This window comes from Aplysia californica, unplaced genomic scaffold (assembly GCF_000002075.1).
Source record: "Aplysia californica isolate F4 #8 unplaced genomic scaffold, AplCal3.0 scaffold00277, whole genome shotgun sequence".
Lineage (NCBI taxonomy): Eukaryota > Metazoa > Mollusca > Gastropoda > Aplysiida > Aplysiidae > Aplysia > Aplysia californica.
This window is the reverse complement of record NW_004797547.1, coordinates 1-27,205: the sequence shown is the minus strand read 5'-3', so window position 1 is coordinate 27,205 and position 27,205 is coordinate 1. Positions and strand designations below refer to the sequence as shown.

The window sequence follows — 27,205 nt, the reverse complement described above, 5'->3', positions numbered from 1 at the left end:
GGTTCTTAAAATGAGTCTGCTATTTTTACTCAAACTCAAAATTCTCAAATTCAAGCTATGAAAATATTTTTTATCAAAGAGTTGAGTTTTAAAAAAAAAAGTGTGCAAATTTTTCCTCATGTGTACTATGATTTTCTAGGAATGTTATCAATCTATGTCTTGTCTCAATTTTTGCATGCGAACTGTTTCTACACTTTACAGCTGTGTTATTTTATTTCTGTGCGGTTTTTGTCTTTTCACTCCAAGCTGAGTTGCCCATAGCTCCTCCAAGGAACAGACGAGTCATAGATCTACATAGACCCACTATATTCTAGTTGTAGGTGCTACCCATCAATGGCACACAATAGCTTTCACCTGTGCACAGGTGTTCTTTGTTATATTTACTCTGGTCTTATTTTTCTGCTTTCTATCTTTCCTTCCTTCTTCTGTCCATGCTACTCTGTCCACTTGGTCTGATGCCTTTACTTTCAAATGATATACTTGAACAAAAGCAAATACAGTGGAGTCTTGAAATAATGAGAAGTCTGTTGCAAAAACATTATTTTAAAACCTTGTTTTATTTCTTTCCTTATTTGTAAATATAATTTATAGCTCAATCAGATAAACATGTGAGTCGGTTATAGCGGAATATTGCTGCTGCTGCGCACAGGCCAATTACATGTATACACAAATAAACCTCACCAGTTGAGAAACTTTGTGATCTAGCGGAACAAAGAATGGGTGAGCCCATGTATCCCAACAATGAAGGCTGGAGCGAATGAGTAGGGAGTGTGGCATGCGCAGACAAGCAGAACGTATCCCGTGATAGGCCAGTCTAGATTATCTAGGCCTACCATGCCTCTCACTTCTCTGATGCGGGGATGGAGAGATCACAGTGCTGTGATGGATTTGGATGGAAAGAATGTGTGACATGGGCCAGGGGCAGCTCTAGGGGCTAAAAAGTGGAAGTGCACAATTAAGCTATCGCATGCTGAAGATAGTCAAGGGCATAGTAAGTGAGACGTTGTATAATTTTAGGATCTTTGGGTTGGTGAGGGAGGACCTCGTGCTTTTATTTTCATTCTTTTTACTTGTAACTTTGATTTCTAGTACTAAATTTGTTTGTTAGCTTAACATCAATTTCGTTCATCCTGTATTGAAACTGAACACTCTAGAAATAACTTTCACTACTCCACTACAAAACCATTCAAAGGCACAACTCATAGGACGGTCACGTTCACCTCCTTCATGTTCACGGTCACACTCACAGAGTCACTTAAAATTGTGGCAAGACAGACAATGAACCAATCACAATTCAGTTGAGCACTCCGCAGGATTGCTCCGGGGCTCACATAACATTGGCAAAGAATAGCGTACAGTCTATCGCATTTATTTTTAGACTTCCTACTGTGGGCTATGTTTCGGCACTGTTCGGCAGGAGCACATTTGAGATGTGCCGTCTTATAAATATTAATGTACCGCCAAACTCGCTACGACTACGAGTGTCGTCATTGCTTGGGTTATCCCCAAGAGCGATTTATAGGTCAGGTCTCTATTATGTTTAGCTAAAGCGCATGGACTTTGGCATGGCATAGTGGATGTTTTACAGTGCTATAGACACAGAAATGACAGTTATGGCGCCAGTGAGGACCTTGTTTTGATATAATATTTGGCTAGTGTTTGTTTCTGGCTTCTTTTATTTTATTATTATTGGTGTTTTACGTAAAAGAACATGAAAAAATGTTGGGCGGCACTGCACGACCGTGCTCTATGGACGAACAGCGCCTGACGTGGGCATGGTCTGGTGTGTACCCACGTGCGCAAGCAGGCGGAACGCAATACAGGGTGTGGTGGAGTGGGGGACAACACAGCGGGCGAGTTAGCCTAGAGCCCTTTCTTTCTGATCGCCAACGCGGAGCTTCAACATTGCTAGTGCTAGTGCTAGAGAAAGAAACCTGATTCGATATTTGATCAAAAAAGAACTTGAGGTCATGTTGAACAAAATCACCATTATGAGAGATAACAAAAAGAAATAAACAGGACACCAAACTCATAGATTAGGCCTACTTTATTATTTCCCTGGGAATTATTACTGGATCCCCTATAACGTGAATCTTTCTATAAAAGGGGATTCCCCCCCCCTTTCCCCCCCCCCCCCCCCCCCGTTATACCAGAATTACACTATCTAAACAAACAATGCAGCTGATAAAGAACCCACACAAACAAGGCCATATTCTTTATAATGGCCTGAACAGCACAAGTAAAGAGATACCGATTTACAATTTAAAAGTTAGTTTCACTTACTGAGAAACCAACAGTTGTTTAATTTTTTCCCCCATGAAACAAAATGGCTTGTAAACTCAATTGTACTGTGAAAAAAAAAGAGAACTGGCAGAAAAAAAGGGAAAGAAAAGAAATAGGGCAGTAGGAGCAAGCAACAGCACTCTAAAACCCACCCTGTGCTTTAACTCCTTCGTAACGCAAGGTCAGTTTCAGGTTCATTGAGCTGTTTTGAATCACCAAAGAAGAGATGGGGTTTGGTTTAGCAATTCATTGCCTGTATTCCGATCTGGTTTGTATACGACAAACTGTCTCTAAAGGCAAAAGATTATTTGGTATAGTAAAAGCATCGCTGAATTTGAATCTGCAATTAGTTTTAGGGAGTGCTTATTTAGGCCGCATTTCTAACAGAAGCAGTACACTACACCAAATACAAGATATGATGAACAGCGCTTGTCATTATGGTCCTCGCATTGTGCAAGGCATGACAAATGCTGTTCGTCACAGCAGCATCTTCCCTCCTTCTCCACATACAGTGGAAACCATATATAACAGGCCCGGTAATAACAGGGTTCCGGTAATAACAGGGATGTTTAAAATCCCCGTTTTTTCCTACTCTTTGTCTCTATAAAAAGTTATCGGCAGTAACAGGGTCTCATCGGAGCCCAACCGGTTATAGCAGGGACAAAGGCTCGTTAACAATGTGAAAAAGTAAGAGAGAGAGAGAGAGGGTGGAGGGACGACTGGTCGGCCTAGATCTAAGCCTACTTCTTTCATTATGTCACCAACGATGCCAAGCGCAAGAGAAAATGCCTTTCAATTGACAAAAAATACGAAATAATCCAGACTGTTGACAAAAAGCAAGCTCCACTGGAAGAGATTTGTTGTCAGTTCGACATTCCACAAGGGTTGATTCACACCATTATCAAGGATAGAGAGAAGATAGTGGCAGCATACTCCAATGGAAAGTTTGCTCTGGATCGAAAGAAGATGAGACTACCCAATGCAGAAGCTGTGGACCAAGCTCTTCTGATGTGGTTTAAGGAGGCAAGGAGAAAGTTGGTGCCAAAACCCCTGTTCGTGGGTACTTGTGGCTAGGGAAACTACCCATGAATAAGTACAGCTAGATTAGTCCACAAATGCTCACTTTCCTTGCATTTCTGATTTAACAGGGATCGGATATAATAGGACTTTTTCTCTACTCCCACCATCCCTGTTATATCAGGTTTCCACTGTAGAAAAACTGTCATAGGTCACAAAGGGGACTGAGCTGTAGTAGCAGCTGCAGCAGCAGTCGTAGTAGTCGTCGTAGTAGTAGTCGTCGTAGTCGTAGTCGTGGTGGTGGTGGTGGTAGTAGTAGTAGTAGTAGTAGTAGTAGAAAACAAGATAAATGACTGAAAAGAATTCACAACTTACAGTACAAAAATCATCAAGAAATGCAATGTGGAATCAATATTTAATATTTATTCATGTAAAAAGAATTTACATAGGTTATGTACAAACTGTTGCAGTTAATGTAAACTGTTTGCAAAGTGTATTCTCCTCTGCTGTCAGAGTACATCATCATTTAGAACATACACAATTTATTAAAACAAATTAATATATATATATATGAACAGTTGACAACAAAAGCAGTAGACCTTTTTTTTTAACCAAATGCAACATATCCTCTGGGTATCTATAAGTTCTTTCCTTCCTTTCCTTATATATTGTAACGTGGATATGTCGCAATTTATCAAAAAATGTGTGGAGATCTCATCAATTTAAAGTTAAAGGGTAAGCACCCAACATAGATTTCATCATACCACACATATCAACTAACCGTTACATTACATCATGATTACTCTAAAAACAAAGTTGCTCAATATTATTCAGTAAATGGGTGAAGAACAGATATAATGTTTAAGTATTCATTTTTCTAAAAACTGGGAAAATAGATAAGTCACTTTTTGTTGTGAAAGTGTTCATTTATATATGTGTATATATTATATGTATATGTGAGGCAGCGTGGTGAAATCAGGCGCTCATCAAAATAACGAAATCGGAGAAACAGGCATTCTTCTGCTAGTTTGGAAATTTTAAAAATAAATTTTATTCTTTGGCTTTAACCTCTTATTTTCATATATATAAAAACACATTTTCAAGTGAATTTTAGAGAAAAATCAAAGGCACAAAATATGAATATATGTCATTTTTCAGTTTTCAAAGCTATCGGAGTTACCAAACTTTGGCGGCCATTCTCTCGCTAATTTCACCACTGAAACCAGGCAAACTCTCTTCATTCAAATAGAATTCAAGGTATATACCCGGTAGTTATTTCATTGGATGCAAGGCAAATAAATCAGCTTTCAGATGATACCAATAACTCCACATGGCCAAATATTGACGAGCGCCTGATTCCACCACGTCGTGACACCGCGTATATATGCATTAGAGCTTGATCCTCTGATTCTAAATTAGGTGAACTGCATTCGAGATAATTTCATTTTTAAACAATATTATCAATATGAATATCAGTTCCACCTCTCTGAAGCTAGTGTTGCAGCATAGCATAAACCAGCCAAAACAGTAGAATCTTCCAAATTCTACACCGACAGTGCCTGGGACAAAAGGTAAAACTCAGTGAAAATGCATTTTACAGGAGACAAAAAGAGACTCCTGTCTGCCATTTTACTTTCAATCCTTAATGGAACTAGTAAGTTATTTTTGCTCAGTTTTTGTGTGTTAAAGTAAAGTCGAAATCACATGTACCTTAATGGCATTCCAATCCAAAACAGTATGAGACAACAGTAAATAGGGCCTACATGCATCTTCTACATATATCGAGTTTCTTTTACTCTCTCAACACCACATCGAACTAGAACTGTAATACACATGTATGATTTAAATAAAGTCAGAGAATTAATATTCCAAGAAATCAAGGTTTTATTAAATCAATTAATTCACAAACAAGTCAAATTTTAAAAGCTAAAACTGATATAAAAAATAAATGCACTTGAGTTGTGTATCTTGCACACAAATACCAAAATTACCTGGTTATTTCTTGTTGCATGAAATCCAGTACAATGCATTACGTCATTATGCACCTCTCAACTTGTAAATCAGATTCAAAAATGTATCATTGCTTCAGTTTTGAAAGTAAAAGGCTCGTGGTTTTGTCAGGCACTTACAGGAAACAATGATTTGTAAAGGAAGTGTCTTATGGCAATCTAACCTTGCCAAAATTACAGGGATGTAATGAGCTGGTCAAGATGCTGGCAGTCTTGCTCAACTCCCCCCCCCCCTCACTCTCGTCTTGATGCCCCAAACCCATAGATTTCAGAGGTCATGTCACACTGAAAATTATATCTTCACTGTATGAACCTTAGACTATAACTACAGCACATACAGTGCGCCACAGCAATAACAGGACTGCATGGACTGCAGTGATATCTCTGTTATAGCTGAATCTTGTATATATGGGTAGCAAGTTTACATACACTGTTAATTAATGATTCACAAACTGGATAGCTTTTATTACAAAGATTTCCCACTGCAAATTTATCAGCTATCGCTCCTTTCTTTTCCAATATTTTTTCTTCTCATCTTATTTTTAAAAAATAGTATCTTAACGTAAAGGGGGCTGACTAGACATTATTTGAGCTGCAAGGGTAATAATAATAATATAATTCTTCATCTAATTGCATTTTTGCACATATGTCCATGCTCCACAACATGCTCTGTGCACTTTGCAACTACATCAAAAGTTACTAAAGTTGGGAATAGGAATACATATATCTGTGGTACTGTGGTAGATCTAGTGACCAGCGCCTTTATTATATTCAATCATTTATTCCTGTTACAAATCTCCGCAAACCACGACGAGACATTGTGACAAAGTGGTGCCAGACTACAGTCACTGACTGGATTTGCATCAACACCAAAATGGGTCCAGTTCTCCGCCTCTTTCCCCTGCACACAATGGGTGACACATCATAAAATGTTTTCACAATCAACTTAGGTTTATTGTGGGTCACATGAGTGCAATAAGCCATGTTGGATGCCATTTCACTTCAATTGTTTTTTCGCTTTCTTGATTTCTTGCCAGTTTGTTTTGTCAATCACTGTTATAGTTGAGTATGTCTGTCCAAATGACAGCTATGAAAGAACTTTCTCACAGTAAATTATAAGAGAATGGAACTCTGGGATTAAATGTAAGCCTGCTGAAGCCGAAATCCTGTAATAACCGAGATTGTAATAAGTAGGCCCACTGTAACAGTATCATAACAGATTTTCAACTGGTGAAATCTGTGATGTGCACTACAGACCACACTATGTTTGGAACTGCTAAATGTGTTTTCTCACACATCGCATTTTCACTAAAACCTGCTTCACTAACTTTTGACACGGAGGCAGAAGAAATTGCGAAAAATAAGTGATGCTCGAGTCAGAAGAAATAACCATGTAATTTTACCAAATTCAGCCTTTTCTCTAGTAAATCTCTAGTACTAGTACATCAAGTGCCCCTGCTCCTCTACTTCCAATGTTCTGGAGCCAGATGTACAGTCAGAAACAACGGAGAAGCAACAAAAAAAAAGAGTAGAACCAACCAATGACATCCTCCAACCACCCAAAAAGAGTATTTCTTCTTTGCATACGCCTGCTAGATCTCAGGGGTGGTCGACTGCTAGGTCTTCAACCTGCAGTGAAACTGATTTTTTATGTGTATGCAATAGTTTTTCCTACTTAACACTTGCTTTCAGGCAGCCACATTCCGATTTTGAAAGTATTCTTGTTTTGGTAAGTGTTTTACGGCGCTCACAACAGCATAAGGTCATACGACGACACTGGGAACAGTTTTGCGCGGGTGGTGTCTGAGGACTACTCTTATCGATTTTAGACCACCAAGGGATCTTTAATGTGCGCAACTTGCACACGGGACCTCCAAGTTTTTTCGCTCTTATCCGAGAAGGCCAGGTGTTAGTGTTAGATCTTACATACCCTAAGACCAGGGGTGTGGCTGAAAGACAGCAGTAAGGAGTAGCAGTAGAAAGGCTGCAGAAAGAGTCAGGAGCCCAGAGGAGGGGGCAAAAGAGGTGAGGGGGGTGGGGACAGAAAGTGGAGAAGAAAGCAGATTATAGAACACTGTTAGAGAGCAGGAAAGGAGGTGAAAGGAGATAATTTTAGAGAAGAAAATTTTCCGCCCCTGTCCGGATTCAAACTATTGAATGAGAGGCAAACACCATATCCTCGCGACGACGAAAGTATTCTATGACAAATCATGCCTTGATGCCTAGAGAACAGGGAAGAGGAGTAAGTTTTAGAGAAAAATGTTTTCGTTGCTGTCAGGTTTCGAACCCAGGACCTATCAAATGAGAGGTGAACACCATACCTCTAGACAATGAGAGCCCCCCCAAAAAGTTTTGTATTTAATAAAGAACACTTTAAAAAGGACAGATTATTCAAGGAGTCCACAGTCACTATATCTAGTTTGTTTTAGTAAGAGTTTTACGGCACTTGCAACACAATAATGTCATATAAATAAGTGCCAAAGATTACAGGTGCTACAAAACGGTAACAAACACAAAATAGAAGGAGGGGAGATAAGGACGATAGATGTTTGATAGGAAAGAAGGAGCAAACCACACCAGAGCACCCGCCAACCACCCACAAAGTCGCTATATCTAATCCCGTATCGCATGAAGATGAAACCTGATAAAAGTATAAAATGTCAACCAGAAATACAACAGATTCAAAAGAGCATCTTATAACAAAAATATTCTAGGTTTAGACAGTTTGTTATGCATATTGTAAACACAAAACAAAGTACAACCACTCCACAAAATACTGATACAAGTACAAAAGTGATGAAAAGACTTGCATCCCTGCAAAGTACTGAGAAAACTGATCGTCACTACACCTGTACATAGAGCTGTACCCCGGTAGCAAACCCGCTCGTGCTCGCAAGCCACTAGTTCAAGTCACAAGCCTCAAATCACCTCATCCTCTCTACCCTGCTTGCAATCCGTGACGCCACTTATGTCAGAAAAAGAGAGGGGGGAGAGAGAGAAACTCTGCTCACAGTGTCCCTGCGTGGTAGAGCTGGAATCTGCTCAATTCATCGAAGGCTTGCGAGCAGCGGACGGCCGTCAAGTCTCAAATCTCGTTTGCAGCACAGCAAGTCTCATGACTGGCTTTGAGCCCCATGACTTGCTCGCAGCCCGGCAAGTCTCTTGTGCCCCATGATTTGCTTTGGCTCCCGTGACTTGCTTGCGACCTGGCAAACAACTTGCTGCAGCAGCGAGCAGCAAGACCGCAAGCAGTAAGAACTCTGAACCGTGGAGGAAGGGAGAAGCTATGCTTGTTTTGGTGCAAGACGAAGAGAGCCAAAGCTATTTTGGTCGTTGGTCAGTTGAGCGAGTGGAAGAAGTGAGAGGAAGCGTGGTATTGTAGTAACAGAGACCTAGCAATGTTAAACATTGCTAGGTTTCTGGTAGTAAGTAAACTTAGATTACCTTAGAATCGAAAACTCCAGGGGTCGTTGTGATTGGCTTTTGTATAGTATGTATGCAGCCTATTTAGTAGATGTTTTACACTCCCAATGACATAATACAGAACATTTAGGAGACGGGCTAGGCCTACTTCAACCCAATGTCAGGGCCAACCTGGTCTGAGAGGGAACAATGGTCCAGCAGAAAGACGGAAGTTCTCAATAAAAATTTCTCCCCAAACGGGAATCGAACAGAGGTTTCTTGAGTGCGACGACGAAGTGCTTGGCCTGTGCACATAAAAATTTTTTTTTAAAGTCTTGGCATCGTAAGAAGAGCCGATCCATTATTAATTTTTAAGTGTATTGATTGAATAGAGCTTTTTCTTTTTTACAACCCGATTATGGAAAAAAAACAATCTTGCACTTTTGGTACAAGCCTTTCAACGCAAATAACCAGAATCTTCTGTAATATGTACTGAGCCCACAGCCACAAGAGTTCGCGACGTCACGACACAGTACAGCAAGATTGTCCGCGAGTCACAACTCACAGGAGGTTCCCCCCGGTAGCAAGCAGGAGGCAAAGCAAAGCACAAGCCTGCTCGCAAGCCTCTGGCGCAAGCCGTCCACTGCTCGCACGCCTTCAATTAATCGAGCAGACTCCAGCTCTAACATGTATTGCTATCCACCATTCGTGCCTCACAAAGGAATGTAATCTAATCAAGGATCTCCGGGCTAAAAGCCAGAGAGTATGAGTGGGAGGGGGGGACATTTAATTTATAAATGTAAGCATTCGAACAGAAATAGATTAATAAATTCTATTTATAATGCATAAACAAAAATTACTAGACTGTGCGAAAAACAAATACACAAACAGGTCAGGAAAAAAACTAACATAAAAGTCAGGTACTCAGTGCTATATATTCCAATCCAAATAAAGATCATAGAAATATCAAAGTGAAAAAATAAAAGACAAAGGCCCTAAAGACAACTGAGTCCAGGAAAAAACCCAGAGAAAAATACCAACTTGGTCTCTATATAACAACAAAAATTTTGAAGGACAGAACTGATCACAGCCATTGGTGCAAGTGGCAGACAAAGGATTCCACAGGGAGCAAAAGAATCAATGAGAATCGTAACTGTTTTTAAAAAATGAGTAATTCCATTTGGCCATGCATTACATGGTGAGTAAAACAATTTGGAATCACTATTTTACTTGTGGCAGCGACATTATGCCTGAACAGAAACATTTTAAAGAATGGCACAGTTGGGAAGAAGATAGAGAAGGGTTTTATGTTTTTTAATTCAAGAAGGAATAGCACAATATGTCACAGGGAAGTTAGACAGAATTCAGGTTAATAAAAGATGATGCCCTCTCAGACTTTAATCACAAGACAGTAACAACAATTTTTTTCCTTTATATTTCATAATCAATAGCAATCAATCCAAAACAGTTACCATATCCAGCTATATCCACAATCACAATTTTTTTGTCCTTCATGGGAAAGTTTCCTTTTCATTGTTTTGGGAATTTGTTTTGAAGAGCATAAATTATATTCTAGCTAATTTTCAAACAAAAATTATTTTTAAAATCAATAAAAGATGAAAACATATTAATACATTAAAACAAATGAAGGAGAAAAGGTAAAACATGATAACTATCCACAAGGAAAAATTTGAAAATACATCAAAACATTTTAAAAGCTCAGTCACGTTATGTTTAGTCAAAAACTTATATTTAGGAACACAGAAAAACAAATCCGGGGGCTCTGTTAGCTCTGTTGGTATCAAGCCGGACTACAGTAGTGTGGATGGCCCTGGTTCAAATCCTAGACTTGGGTGTTCTTGGACTCGGGTCATTTTTTAGAGTCCAATCAGAGGTGGACATCAAATTCAGAGGTCCGGTCTCTTAAACAAAAAATTAATAGGGTCATTAAACCCATACACTTACTTAAATAAAACAATTCTTTCCCCATGTTTCTAATAGTTATAAAAAATAAAGGGACATACCATGGTATAACATATACGTTGGCCAGTCTGAAGATATCAGGAATTTGTCACTAAACCTCGAGGCAAAATATTTGCAAAAATAGTCAGCAAGGTCAATTCTGGTCTATGCTGAGTTATGCAAATCAGGGGATTCTCCGGCCATTTAAGAATATTTAAGATATAATTCAAGAGCTGTTCCTCGTAAAAACTGCTTAAACATATTTTTCCTTCAATTTATTTTTTGCCTATGTGTCACCAAAAAAAATTGTTTAAGAATGCTTTTTTCTCAATTTTTACTTTTTCACATTTTGTGACTTCAAAATGCAGTATCCCAGCTTCTAGATAGTTGAAGAAGGACAGAACTGCAAAAAAGCACAAAAAGTCCAAATGGCCCAGTGCTGACAAGTTCCTGATTTCCTCAGATCAGCTCACATATGTTCACATTAAAAAGCAGCTTAAATTCAATACACTGGCTATGCTGCTGATTGTCAAGTGACATCTAAATACTCTTCTAGCTTTGCTATCAGGTTTGAAAGAATATTATTCTACAAGTCTTGGCCTAGTTACCATGACAAAAACCATAAGTATTATGTTAAGAGTAATACTAACATGAGCCTTGAAATCAAAGAGAAAAAGGAACATTATTATCATCTCACAATGTACACATATTTCTCCATATCTGTTCACTCTCAAAGAGAGCAAGTATACCACTCTCCTGCAATCTATTATAAAAAACTATAAGGTTTTCGGAGGTCTGCCAAAGCTACAGAAGTTACTACAACACAGAAAGTATGGAAATTTACACAAGTCGTCCATAATAGCACCAAGTAGGGCCTTTTAATACTTTGGTAGTCTAACAATTAATGCATTTTAAAAAAATGTTTTTTGATCGTACCGACTGTGGAGGAAATGGTACAAATGGAACAGCCGCAAGCCCAATGTGTCGCAAAGTCTCGAAGTCGTAATTCTTTACAAGCAACATTGCGTACAGGACCATAGTATAACAGTCCCCAGAATGATGGCCGCATTTTTGGATTAATTTGCCACGTGAGTTATCAGTGTTGTATACTGTCATCTTCATGCTGCCTTCTCTTAATGCTGTTTCTATCGCTAATATTGTCTTGCCTCGTTCTATGAACGGGTTGATGTACTAGTAAAACCAAAAAGCCAGATTCTGTTAGCTCTACCCAATTCCTTCTAGTTTCAAGATTATAACACAGAAATTTGTGTGACAAGAGCTTGATATAAAGAAATCCTCATTTACACAATAATGGTCAAAAGAAGACAGAAATGATGATAGTGGCAAAGAAATAAAAACTTACAAGTAATAATCTGCTGTCATCTGTTATTAGAATGAATTATTGATTGAGCCAAGACGTCAATGGTATTGTTCATAAAGTCTGCCAAAAATCTGAATTCATACCAAGCATCAAATGAAACAAGTCTTAAAAATGTCTGCACTCAAAGAAACTTTACTCAAATATCAGTAATATTCATTTCTGCCAACTTATCTTATATAAAAAAATATACACAGCTTACAATTGTACAAACGCACCTTTTGTTGAACAAAAGTGCAAATACAAATCAGCCAAAAGACCAATACGAATCTCCCATTTTTGTAAATACGTACAGTACCCTACTGTATACGTTGTTCCAGTTGTAATGGTAATAAAAAAAACCACCGGACAATGAAAGAATTTTAGAGTAGCTAAAGCAGCCTATGTCTCTTGGCTAGCTCACAAAATGACATCTGTCTCAACACGTCGTGTGTAAACATGGACTCAGTTATGCTTAGCATTTTACTTGACAACAAACTACATTTTACGACACAAACATGACATCGTTACAATCATTTATACACATCACCAGCTGCACATTCTCCACCTAAGTACTTTTTCTTTCGTACTGGAATAGTGAGGAACTAGAAATGGTGCAACATCAGTTTTAAAACCAGATTGGCTGATATACAGCGGAACCCACTTAAACAGAAATTTACATGACTATTTTAATTTGTAAAAACAGTAAGCAAATTTACAAGCAACAGAAATTGTACAGTTTAATGTGTGCAAAATACAATGGGCATTGAGAAGGAAGGAACTAGATGCTGATCCACAAAGAGTCAGGACAAAGAAAATCAATGTTTCACAAAACAAAAGAGAAAAAAGAACGTAGCGACTTACATGACAGTTTCTCACAATGATTAAATAACACTTACGTATAAGTTACAGTTAATGAAAATATCACACTTTTGTCAACAATAATGAGAAAGGTCATAAAACAGGCAGTCCCAGTCCATACCACCAGAGGAATTTCTTGATAGAGGTACATCTCCCACAAATATTTAGAAACTTACACAGAAACAATGTCACTAACAGGTCAATGAACAATTGGCCAAACAAAACATTTTTTTCGGTGTTAATTAATGTATTCCTACAGCTGCCAAAATTAAAGTTGTATTTGGCAATGTTCAGCACACTTCCCATATGGACAATTAAATTTTACATTTTCAAAAATCACAAAAACACTCTTGGGACTCTCATGAATAGTCTGTATATAGAAATCAATTATCAAAACAAACAAAAAAACAATACGACTAGATACTACAGAGAAACATAAAACATGTCCCTCATAGTCAAACTGTGCATAATAATAAAGTATTCACCAACTTCACTGATATTTCTTACATTTATATCAATCATATTCTTCTTTTAAACAAAATATACAAATAATCAAAATAGGAAATTGCAAAGTCAGGGCACTTGTCTCCCTATCAGAGTACCAGGCTGGGAGCAAATCTTCAGGAAAGGGGAAGGAAAATTCAGTGGGAAGAGGAAAATTCAAACCATGACCTCCCCCAAAGTAAGTCAGGACTAAACACGCTACGGTGACAAGGTTCTTGAAAATGGAGTTGACACTTGTCTGATTTTGGAAAACCTTAGAAACTATGGCAAAGGCATTTCTAATCATTTTTTTTCAAGTCCATGCCAGTTTGACCATATCCAGTTTGGTTTCTGAAGAATAAATCCATTTTGTCTTTTCGAGGTAACAGTGCATAAGATTTTTTCCTTATCTATCATGTGTTTTTTACAGGAAACAAAGTTTTTACATACATAAAGAACACATTTCCGGGAAACCTGAAGAGCTGGAATCCCCATTTCTTTCAAAAACAGAGTCAGATACACAATGAATGGCTTTAAAAAAAAAATCTTATTCAACAACAACAGCATTAAGGCGAGGAAGATGGAAGACCAACAGTACCAGGAAACTGAGGTTACTTTCACTTTATAAAGGGTCAAATTTCACCCTGAAAATTGGTCAGTTTCAACCTTTTGACTAACCTGATTACGCAGTCCCAGCAGTTGTTTTGGACGAGCATCTACCCCAACAAAAACTTGTTCATACAACGAGAGGTGCCATTTATTCCTGACAACTGTCTTCAAACAATCCCTTTATTTGGAGCTGTCCAGGGAAGAAAAATACTGTAAACTTTGTTCTTGCTCCCTCTTCATGTCAAAAATCATCTCTTGTATTCTGAAAAAGATTTTTTAAAAATTAAATGATAAATAAAAAGGCAAAGACAGGCACAAAGTTTTTTTTTAAAGTGTTGTCGTCAGCACTCTGAAACTCAGTAGATCCTGTCCCATTTTCTGAACAAAGCATAAATATACACTGGGCAGAGTAATGACACAAAGGACTTTTCACCTTTTTAAAAGCCAACATGATGGAGGAAAACTTACAGCAGGCTCACAATTATCCACTTTCATATTTTTCTGAAGCAGTCATAACCTCTAAATGTATTTCATTGATTCAGAGTTAAAAATTAAAGCATGTCACTTCTTTATCGAAGTCCTAAGACCCAACCTCCAAGTTCGTTGAGCTGAGTGTGCTACATAAGAAAGGTGTGACTAACATGAGCATTATTTTATCTATAACGATAGGGACATCTGTTCTGAATGTGTCCTGGTGTGAGTATCAACGGAAAGAACCAAAGGTTCTCCAAAGCGATGGTAATAGTAATATGAGCTGTTGCTTCCCTTGGCACAGCCCCTCAAAAAAAAAGGGTAAGACTTACACAAAATTCACCTTTATCTTTTGGGGAGGGTTTCCACTTGAATTGCTTCAAAAATTTAAAAGTGCTTTATTTGAGGTACTGGTGTTTCTTGTCTCTTCAGTTTATGTATTTCTTGATAAACAACTTTTCTTATCACCTCCTTGTCTTTCACAAAAAAAAAGCTGACAGGAATCTTGGGATAGTGTCATGTTCACTAAAAATTCCACTCTCCCCCCTCTTCTCTTTGCTGCTGTATCAAAAGTGTCCCACACTAGAACCAGGCAGAAGTTGAAAACTCAACTTCTGCAGAGCTACAGTATACGATGATCTGTTGAAACACACTCTACGTAAAAGCACATTTTGCTCTAATACACAATCGTGTCATATGACAAATAGTTTGCCCCAATTAGAATAATACATTGTAGAGCCTACTGCTAGGGCTAGTTTCCACGAGATCAACCAAGAGTTTGGTTCCACAGACCAGCCCACAGCTCATTATGCAGATCGATAAATTTTTAATGATGTTCCGTAACCAATTTTCAACCCCCCAAAAAGACCGCACCTCAAATGACAATTCATGTCGGGCATGATTTAGCCATTTCCCAACATGCACACACACATAGACATCCCTACCACTGCTACACATACACAGTATGTGTGCTGGCCGCTCGTCTGAACTCTCCTGACCCCAGCACATGAATAGACACATGTCATGCATGCATGTCCTTAACACGTGTGTTTGTGTTAAGCAAGGCTTTTGGTTGGTCACATAAGATAGCTATGTGTCTCTGATAGGTCAGTTCAGTGGACAGTGTATGATACACACAGAAAATTCATGGTGCAGAGCGACTGGCGGTCCTTGAGAATAGAGTAGATAAGTTTTGTAGTAGGAGAAAAATGTGGGAAGCCAAATCAGAGGCGGCTGTACATTCACTAGCAAATTAATTGAGTCTGAGCTTGTTCCAGTGTTTGTTGAGTACTTGGTATTTTATCAATTTCAAAGGATAGAATTGTTTTATCTGAGTTTCACTGTAACAGTATACTTACATTGGTCTGTCCTCAGAGAAATTCGCACCCGCAAGTTGTGTGCGCAACTTTTGCCCTCAGCGCAACTTATGCGCAACTTTTGCCATTTTCGTGAATTCGCGAATTTTAGCCAATTTTCCGCAAAAGTTGGAAAAATAATAATAAAATTTGGTTAAAAACACCGAAACTTTCTTCCACCACTATAAATAACGAGATGCTCTGTCTATTCATTACGGATGGGATCGGGACGGGTCAGGTCGGGTCGGGATGATCGCCCAACTTGACGCCTGAAAACAACGTGTTTGTTTTTTAGGCAACCAGTCGGGTGCGATCAACTTGTGCCACGATAGCCGTTTTGCACCATCAATCTGGCGGGCAAACCGACCCGACCTGACCAACCAATAGTCCTGTTTGGACCGAATCATCTTCTATCTAGATTTAAATCTAGATCTAGAATCTAGTCTGGATCTAGATTAAATCAATCATAAACACGATCGTCTGATTACTTAGCTTGTGTGGTTCCGTAGCACCAGGTAGATAGATCTAGTATAAAAATTTGTGAAAGACTTTAAATCTTAGGCTAGGAGGGTAGATCTAGGCATGGATCGATTCATCCAGAAAACCCCTTAGGGGACGTTCAAATATAATCTTACGCCTGGAAAGGGGGAGGGGGGGGGGGGTCTTTGACTCTTGCAAAAGAAGCGTGTAAGAGGGGGGGGGGGCTGTCTTGAACCAATGTAAGATTGTACACTTTTGTAAGGTGAAATAAATAGCAAGGAAAATAATTTATGACAACATTATTTTTTAACATAACAAAAAAAAAAAAAAGAGTAACGATTCACTCAGAGTAGAGCGGTCAGCACGATATGCCGTCTCGCACTTTATACATTGGTACTATATCTAGGCTACACGCCATATAGACCTAGTCTAATTTTGATTACACCGGTGCGGTTAAAGTGGTAAAATGACACTGTACATTTTTCCTTAAAAGTTTCGCTTGTACCGTATTTAATTATTATGTCACATGTGTGTATGCATGTTTTTTCATAAATAGGCCTACTATTATAAAAGTAAAGCGCATAGAAGAGTGATTGTAACACGGATTTGCGCAATATAAAAGTCATATTATTTATATAAGAGAATAATGTAATATTATGGGATTTGGGGGGGGGGGGGGGGGGGTAAGAAAAGTGTAAAGGGGAGGGCGGGGGGGCAAAAAGTCCCAAAGAAAGTGTAAGATTATATATATCCACAGAATTCTACACTTATAGAAGCGAAACTCCCTCTTCGCGATCGCTGATTCGCTGTGAGGAATTGAAACTAAAACATGGCGGCCAGTTGAGGGCACCTTTGGCTGCGCCACACAGCGAGGCTTCGTGTTGCTATGCACGCTGATGCTAGTGGTAGGGCTAGGAAGACACCTTACATCAGTATTTTAAAACTTTCTTTGAAGAGGAAATATAGTGAAATAGTCTAGTACATTTTTATTGCCAACAATATGTCATAATTGGCAATGTATTTGTATTGTTGGTTTGTTGTTTTTTTTAATGATGGGATGAGATCTAGATCTAGAGTAACTTGACCACTTGCGGCCACGAGCGAACATTCCCCCCTAGCTAGCACTGTTTCTGCACTAAGAGATTCCCAACTTGATTTTCGAGGAGAAAAAAGCCGCAGGAAGGGCCCTGACTTGGCCGGGAATTTAAAGACTTCAAGTATAGAGTGCAGTGTGTGTTTTCTGCACAACTTCGGCGTACCACTTGGCAGCCGGCAGCCCTGGGTGCGGCCGACGACGAGCCAACGATGCGGCCGAATCCATGCCCGTTATGCGGCCAGGCCGTTAAACAATCTTCAAACACTTGAAAACATGACAAACAATGAATGAATCAATAACAAACGCAAAAGGTGCAATTTGAAATATGGTAGGCCTACATTCAACTTTAATGAGATTCAACAGACTCTTGATCAGAGCATGCAAACGAAATGGAAATCAGTGACACAGAATGTAAACGGGAACGTTCAAAATTAAAGAATGGTACATACAACTTAAACGAGATTCAATCTACTTTTGATCAGAGTATGCAAACAAAATGGAAATCAATGACAGCGTAGATCTAGATCTATGCAAAAAAGTGCAAGGATGGTAGATCTAGATCTAGATTTCGTATACTCTTGATAAGAGCAGAACAGACAAGTCTCACGTCTCTGGCCTCAAGGTACGATCTCTACAGCCATACTGACCAAGTGAATCCCCGCTCTCCTCATTCACAGTGTCTGGCCTTCCTTCCTCTTCAGCCAATGCTGGCATTTCATTTCCAGTTCCGACCATGTTGCAGTCCTCCACCTCTTCTTCATTCATCTCACGCATAGCATATTATTCTCTTTCTACTCCAAGTCCAACGACTGGTCTTTTGTTCCCATCTCCGTCACTCTCAAGGATGTCTTCTCTTTCTGTTTCTTCTACTTCAACCACATGTCTTTTGTTTCCTATTTCCTTCTTTGTCAGCAGCAACACTGTTTCTGTTTCTCTCCGTCTGTGGTCCGACTCTTGATCCTTCATCAAGTTCAAGCGTTTCATTGTCCAAGTGTCATCTCTGTGGAGTTTCATGTCTTTCCACAACCCCCACTTCAGCAAACATGGATTCCTCAGTCGAACATTCTTCTCCCGTGAAATCTTCCAACTGCAGGTCATCTTCATCAAACAGTATCATTTCACTTTCATTGATACCTGCACTTGTACATGTATCATAGTCTGAATCGCCCAACCTCTTCTTGGATTTGTTTCCTTTCACGGGCCAACCCGTCATAGCACTCGTCCCATAATGCCGACGCCAGGTGGGACAACTACTAGATCTAGATTGCCAGTTTTTTTAGTCTTAGGTATGACTTCTTTTCTTTTGCTTCTTCTTATTCTCCGTCCCCTTCTCCTCGGCTAGTCTCCTCTCTTCTTGCATCTTCTTTCTATTTTCTTTCTCCACTTTGCTTCTTCAGCTCCCCTCGCTGTTTTTCTCTTTCTTTTCCTGTCTTCCATTTCTCCTCTTCCATTCTGGCTCTATTCTGTCCACTTTTCTCATTTCCATCTCTGCTTTCCTTTTGATCTTTCTCTCCTTGTTGATTAAAGAGTCAATGAATTCTTGTCCACTGATGAGCGATGGAAGGTTTTCCAGCGATGTCTTTCTCTTGCCGCCATTATTCCTGCGTTGCAAAGTAGGAAGAACGAAGGAATCTTTCAGTCTCAGATTGACTTGGCATCTCCCCATCCCTTCACTGACTGCTTGTTACACATTGTCTAAAGCTTCTTTTGTCCCCTTCGGTTTCCCACTCATTTTGAGACTTGCTTGGGAAAACACATTTTTTGGATAGATTAGAGATCACTTCATGCCATACTTGAATTTTTGTTTGAGTTGGTCTCTAATGAAAACCAGTAGGTCATTTAGGCAAATTAACGTGCTGTTACACTGGGATATGAAATGTAACAGAACTTATTATCCCATCTAGTCACAGTGTATTAACACCGGGCCAACCCGTCATAGCACTCGTCCCATAATGCCGACGCCAGGTGGGACAGCTACTAGATCTAGATTGCCAGTTTTTTTAGTCTTAGGTATGACCTGGTCGGGAATTGAACCCATGATCTTCCATTCCCGAGATGGACGCCATACCACTAGGCCACTGAGATCGGTGCTGTGCTTGAAAATATCTTATTGCTTTGTTACCAGTAGATCTACATTTAGCTTTATTAAGTGGACAAAAAGCTTTGCAAACAGCCTACCTCTATCAAGAACAAAGTCTAGATTTTATCTCAAGACTTTAGCCTTCATTTGACCAGGGCTATCTATCATTATGGACTCTGGCCGCGGCCAGGACCTCTACTGTAAAGCCCGTCCTCGGTGCGGCCGATTCGACCGCATGTGGGCCCACATGAAAAATTACCCTGCCCTGGCTGCGTCCATCGACGTTTCTCTGAAAGTTTACGTTTGAGCGATATTTATACAATGTTAGGCTTAAAAACATGCATTTTAAAACACAGAAACCACACTTAGTTGACAAAATAATCATATTTAGGTTGTGGTAAGAGCTAATGAAAAACTCACCTGAAATTTCACGAAGGGATGTTTTCTGGGTTGAAAAGTTCAAACTCGCATCACGTGTGTCGGAACAGTGGGAAAGACCGGAAATGAAAGTGAACGCATTGGCAGACCCAAGAGAAGCTACAGTGGTTTATTCAAAGCCTTACAGCAACTGGAATGTGAGTTATGAAAACTGGCCGCACACCAGCAGTGGCCGCGAGGGGGTCAAGCTACTCTAGATAAATCTAGATCTACTAAAGATCTTCACAATCACAATACACTTGATAATTACACTAATTATGAACATTAATATCTAGATATAGTCTTGATTAGTACTAGATCTACGATAAAGGGGACGCTGACAGTAACATGCTCACTACAATAATATTGTCATTAAACTTAAGGCCATCCAAAGCAAGCAAAAAAGAACAATATAAGCCTTTTCTCCAATTAACTAGAAAGAGATAAATAAATTGAGCTTATATTGAGGAAATGTATTATTTCTCACTTTAATAATTCATCTCTGTGTTTGCATCAGTAGTGTGTACAACAACACGCTTTGTTTAAGGGAAGACCCGTGTCGGCGATCCAAGGCAATATCGATACAATTTTTCAAACTATCCAACTTTTGTTTTTTGCGGAAAAACGTCCTTTGACATCTGTTCTATCAAGTCAAAATGAAGAAACTGTTGAAAAAACACCCTAAATGACCTAAAAGGGCGTTTGAAAAGTGCAAATTGCTCGAAAAATCCTTTGAAAAATCCCTGTTTTTTCTGTTTTTCTCAAAATCTACTTTTTGACATATGTGACCTTCTGGGTGCAAGGAGTTTTCAAAAACTATAGAAGCTAGAAGCTTCAAATTTGGTGTACAGGTGCTTTAAGATCGATTCTGGGGATCTATAAAAGGGAATTGGGAAATATTGATAACTTGAGGAAATATTCAATTTTTTTGTAATATGTACCCCAAAATTTCGTCAACTGACTCTAGGGGGTCCAATGACTTTGGGCTCACTTTTTTAGTTTTAAAGATAGGTCAGAATCCTTTCATAGATCCCCAGTTCATATAGGTTTGTACTTGTGTGCCAAATTTTAGGCTGATAATTCAATATTTACTATGAAATTCGTCTGCACTAAGAAACAGGTTTGAAAATCCAAGATGGCCGCCACAGAGACCCATTTTTCAGAAAAATTGAACAAATTCACCCCTAGTACATCCTATTTACCTATGAACTTCTTGCACAATTACATGAAATTGAATAAAAGTCATTCGTTTAGAAATTTTTTGCGGGAGTGTACGTCTCCCTTAAAGCACGTGCGAGTCTAACAAATACAAGAGATTGGAGAATGTGTTGGTTGCACATAAAATACATAGGCCTATTGTACATGCTGCCAAAAACACAAAAATGCAGAAAAGGCCTCAAAATATTGGTTTACACATAAAAGCCAATAATGCAAAACAAAGTAAACAAGAGTGGAACTGGCATATGTTTCCTGAATATGTTCAAGGTCATTTTCTGTGTGTTGGGAGTGTGATTTCCAATGCATGAATGATAGGCTCATTCAGATGTGATAATGAAGAAATTTGTGTCTACAGTCACAACAGAAAGAGTTCCATGGCGAGTGATCACTGGTCAAAGATTTCAGAGCTGTGTGCATTTTGAGAAAAATGTATCCCCATACCCTGGATAACAAGTCAAGGGGATGGGCTTGTCCCCCTGTAATCCCCGCACACAGTAAACAAACACATATTTTTTAACACGAATAAGAAAAAATAAGTGGTCTCTTGTTACGGATCAAATTGAAGTCCTGTATCAATTAGCTTAATTGATAAAAGTGCGTATCGCAATGTGTTGGCCACCCCTGCCCTATAGGCCTATGCTATTTAATAAATACATTCGTCAGATCTGGAATCTTTAATGCCCGCACATAGTAAACAAACACACATTTTTGAACACGTATAAGAAAAAATAAGTGGTGTCTTGTTACAGATCAAATCAAAGTCCTGTTACAATTCAATTAATTGATAAAAGCGTGTATCGCAAGGCATTGGCTAACCCAGCACTATTGCGCTATTTTATAAATACACTTGTCAGATCTGGAATCTTTAATCTTTAATTTTTAATCCCCGCACACAGCAAACAAACACACATCCATGAACACGTATAAAAATATAAGTGATCTCTTGTTACGGATCAAATTGAAGTCTTGTTACAATTCAATAATTGATAATAGCACGCATTGCAATGCATTGGCTAACTCAGCATTATACGCTATTTAATAATACATTCGTCAGATTTGGAATCTTAAATTATAATCATAATTATATGTGCCCGCGCGTGGGAAGTGAAAGTGAAAGGAATTGAAAATGCTTTCAAAAACAATTATGAAAGTAACATAGATCTAATAAAAGTAGGACTACATGTACTTATAAAGGCTCAAAAAGGTGTATGGATGCTGAAATGAATGTTTCGGACGAAAATAATATGCTATCTCTACTACTGCCGTCAAAAATTTGAAGCGCAACTTATTATCAAATATCTAGGCTACTGAACTATCAAACTCCTAGATCTAGATTCTCCTACTTTTACACAATGGCTTAGATCTATATCAATTCTTAACCGTTTATTCTAGAAATTTCTTTAATAAATAGTAGCCCAATATTTATTTAAAAAATCCCAGTCAATGGTTTCTACAGATTTTTAAAAAGTTTATAGCTGGAGCTAAATCTCTTTTAAAAGCAAGTCCGTCCTTTTTTCTACTTCTGCTGGCAACATAAAGCTAATTATTGAACGCATGTTTTGAGAACATAAATTAAATCTAGTGAAAAAATATGTTCAGTGTAAAACAAATTTCTTGTAACAAGTTTTGCTACTAAAAAATTACGTAGGCCATATGCGTAAGCAAAATGTGTGTGGGAAGCTAGAAGTGCTATGAACAATCCCATCCGTGTTACGAATTTTTTCACAGTTCTGTAGATCTTATATTTATAAACTCTCTATGTCTGCTTTTTCTGTTGTTGCACCCAAAAACACAACAATTTAAAACCTTAATTCCAATCTCTAGGTTGCACAGTGAATTCTGTAACTCAAAATTACAAACTGGACAGTAAATGTTCCACTTTTAACCCGTTTGTAAAAGCCGCTCTTGCTTTAAAAGCTATAGGGTTACTTCCGAAAACGATAAATCGTGCCCTCAAGACGCCATTGTTTTCGGTCTTCAATTCTTCACAGGTCACATGGTACAGTTCCCGTTCTATAAGTGTAGAATTCTGTGTATATATCTCACACCTGCCCAACGTCAGTGAGAGATTAAGGACCTGACGCATGTGTCAGGGGACAAACTGTTTTTGTCCCCCATGCAACCTCCAGGCAGCTTTTTTTTTTTGGGGGTGGTAGACATTCACATGTAACTTTTGATTTTGATCTAACAAAACATGTTGGTTACTTTGATTGCAATGAGCACCAATAAATGTATTCCAATAGTTCCATATCATTTTTTTTTTTTTTTAGCTATACACGTTTCGCAACTTTTCTTGCAACTTTTGCTAATTTTTCTTGCAACTTTTGCTATTTTCAAATGCAACTTTCTCTGAGGACAGATTGGTAGGTAAGTGGTTCTTGTCTCCAGGAAACGTCTACCTCCATTTCTCCAAAGCATGCCAGCTTTTCATTAATCAGTTCAACTTTAGCAATATATGTACCAAAATCATAATAAATCTACAAAGATCATTTCATACAAACAGCAAGTCTGTGTGCTTAAAAACTCATTTCTTGATACAGCTTCTGGTACTCTAAATAATAAATGATGGGAGTGAACTAGACAAGGATGTGCCACCAGATTAGAATAGACTTGCACAAAATGCTCATGACACTGAGAGAAAAAAAAGCTTTCATTGATTTAAAGTCAATGTTTTCAGAAATTCATAACATCATTACAGAGAACACACACATTATTTAGCATTCAGAAAATTGCCTTCCCAGTAATCACTCTTCTACATTCTCACAAAAAAACCAAAAACAACAACAACCCATAAATAGTATTAGCAATACAGGTTTTGGGAGCCCCAGCAGTTTCATAGAAAAGTTTCTCTCTTCAATTCAACAGCATGGATGGAGGACAAGATCGAGATGGTTTTTGTGGTGGTGTTGTTTCAGAATGTCAACACTTTGAACATCTAGGAAATCAGTTTATGATGTGGTAGAGAAAAGTTAACATCATCAAAATTATGGGACCTAGGCTCAAAACAGAAAAAAAGTATTGTCCTTTACAGATATGAAAAAAATTGATAACCATTGTACTACCAAGATGTGTGTTCCTTGCCCTTTCATTCCATTTGCCAAATGAGGGAGTACCATTACTATTATTTCTCAAACCTCAAGAACCAGTCAGAGCCTTCTCTTTCAGGAGTGAGAATGTGTCTATTAACTCACAGAGCTCTGGTCAGGGACATAGATGGGATATCCACTGAGCCCTGATCCTAAACATAGACAAGATCGGGTTTTTGCATTTTTTTCAGAAGACGATCTAACAATGCAATATAATTCTTTATCAAAGTTTTAGTTAAATCATTGTACTTACCAGAAATGAAAATTTCTTAAAAACAGAAGTAGTATTGATGAAAAACTACTTTCACTTTGGTGACCTTAGAAGTCGTACCTTCACAATACAGTTACCCGATGTATACCCTAATTTTCCTTAAATTTCACGCCTGAATGTCGCATGTCACAACCTCAATACACCACTTTGAATTATTCTTGACTTTAGTAGTTTTAGGCTGGTTTTAGCAAAAATTTCTTTCATGGCGGCCCTTATCGCATTCGCGTGCCATAATCTTCGTATTGATCATTGATCTAGATCTAGACAAATTTGTAAAAAAAGTTTCTATCTGACAGTAATTTTCTGTCTAAGATCACAAGTCAATTTACTGGATCAACGCGCAGATTTTCCAGCTGCAGTAACAATATGAAGATAGACGGAATGAGTGAATGATACAATGGAGGAAATTGGCACAAAAAGTTCGCCAGATTTTGATCAATCCACAGGTAAAAATGTACTGCCGACCAACCCGCAATGAATACATGGGGCATAGCGGAATCATGGCAGATTGCAGGAAAAGCGCAATCTGGCAGGTTTCTATAACATTAACTTTTTGTCGAGAGAATTACCGTTATATCCGTAACCTATACTAGTACTAGACGATACGAAGGCGAATACGGATCTTTTGCTACGGAATTTCGGTAGCCCTACGCAATCGCAGCTTTTCACGGAGGGAGTTGATAATGATGTAGGAACAAGTACGGAACTGGCAGAAAGTACGGAATTCCGTAAAAATACGGAAGAGTGGAAGCACTGATACATATATCTAGTCCTCATATTTTTGCATTACAATAAGTTGTTTTCGGTGTTATATTTTGTCACATTCAGTGAACAGAAATATTTTCCCAAACTGAAAACAGGGATATCTCTAAAATTTGTGAGAAAAAATTATTAAAAGAAGACAAAGTAAAGTTTAAAGTATTATAAAGAGGAGAAATGTATCATTATACGTGCCAAAAAATGAAGCCAGTAGCTCAGTATTTACATTCCTCAGAAATTTTTGAAAAATTGTGAAAATGGCCAGTACAACAGGGAGACCATTGAGATTCCGGACTGGCCAGAGTCCAGTGAGTTAATCTAGAATTTTAGGTTTTGTAAACATTATCAGCTCACCTCTGAGAATTTACTTTGCAATCATCCATGAGTCTCAGCGACTCCATGTTTGAAGACATCGAGGCTACGTCCATGCTCATCATGGTGCTTGGTCTACTCACAGATGACTCCTGACAAGGTACGAGTGACAGATGTCAGATATCACATAACCTTCGCCATGAGGCGTTGGTAAATGAAACAAAGCACCAGAAACTCGATCTTTCAAGACATAAAGTCAAGGAATGGCTACAGCACAGGCAAATATGCTAATAAAGAACACATCAAGAAAATAACTGACAAAGAAATCTAGAACACAAGTGATATGTTGTGTTGGTCATGCCAGAATGAGAGACAGAGACAATATATGCATTAAATCAAATCTAGTCATTTCCGCTGCTTACTAGTGATAATAGAAAAGGACTTTATCTTTCAACAAAGTGCTTATGCAATGTTGTGTAATTATAGATATATCCCAATACTATACCAGGGGGGTTCAATAAGTCTTTGGTCTCGCTATGAAGGAATCAAGGTTGAGTAATTAAATTTCAACAGCCTTTAGACAGTTTCTTAGGAATACATCATGCAAATTTTTGGCAAAATCCGACAATAATAAGGCAATAGTCATCGTGTTCAATGAAGCTATGCACAAAAAGTTTTGTTTTTCTTTGCTGAAGCTGTGCCATGGAGCCTGTTGAATATCGCTCAGTTATCAAGTTTTTACACTTGCCAGGAAAATCCCCTTTGGACATTTTTCAGGAAAAGGTTCAAGTTTAAGGTGACAAATGTCCTTGTTATAATACTGTGACCTAGTGGGTAAGAAAATTCAAATCTGAATTCATGTCGGTGATGGATGAAGATCATGAAGGGCGCCCATCCTTTGTGGTAACTGAAGAGAAAGTATCCATAGTGAAGAAACTGGGTCCGCATGACCAAGGTATAACTGTTAAACAGCTTTCGAGTGAAACAAGAATCAGTGTAGGGTCAATTGAAATGATTCTCCATAACCATCTTAACATTAATAAGGTGTCTGTGCGGTGTGTACCCCGCCTTTTAGCAAGTGAACAAAAGTAGCAGAGAGTTGAGTTCTCCTTCCAATTGAGTCCAATGACACAAATTTCTTTAAAACATGGATTTATTATTTTGATCGAGAACAAAAAAATGTCCTCCATGCAATGAAAAACCCCTTCTTCTCCCTCACCAAAGAAGGCAAAGGTAACACCATCAAGTGGAAAGGTCATGCCGTCGTGTTTCTGGGATTGTGAAGGTATCATCATGACCGATACCTGGAAATTGGAAAAACAGTCACAGGAGACTACAAACAGTCCAGACAGCAGAACAGTGCGGCTTTGAAATCGCGCCACACCCAGCTTATTCACCAGATCTAGCCTCTTCACACTTTTTTCTATTTCCAAATCTTTAAAAAATCACTCAAAGAATATCGTTTCCATGAAAACGGGGTCACCATTGAATCTGTTGAAGACTGGTTAGGGGCCCATTCTTGGTCATTTTTCTTTCAAGGACTTTTGATGGTCAAAGAGAAGTGGCAGAAATGTGTTACTCTGCATGGTGACTATATAGAGATATCATAGTATGTGTGCCAAGTTACAAAGCTTTATCTTTATTCTTTCATATTAAGACCAAAGACTTCTGGACCCC

The 27,205-nt window shown here is 38.5% G+C and overlaps 1 protein-coding gene across 2 annotated transcripts; it reads right to left on the bottom strand.

The window, feature by feature from the left end:
• Nucleotides 1–10,077: 10,077 nt before the first annotated feature.
• Nucleotides 10,078–25,680, bottom strand: LOC106012158 (inhibitor of nuclear factor kappa-B kinase subunit alpha; the record flags this gene model as incomplete). 2 transcript variants are annotated; one of them, XR_001184954.2, is given in 3 exon segments in its annotated part: nt 10,078–10,633; nt 14,053–14,245; nt 25,571–25,680. XR_001184954.2 is itself a non-coding variant. In XM_013084193.2 (2 exon segments), coding segments are annotated over 2 exon segments (192 nt in total), but the record flags the coding sequence as incomplete, so codon positions are not given.
• Nucleotides 25,681–27,205: the final 1,525 nt, after the last annotated feature.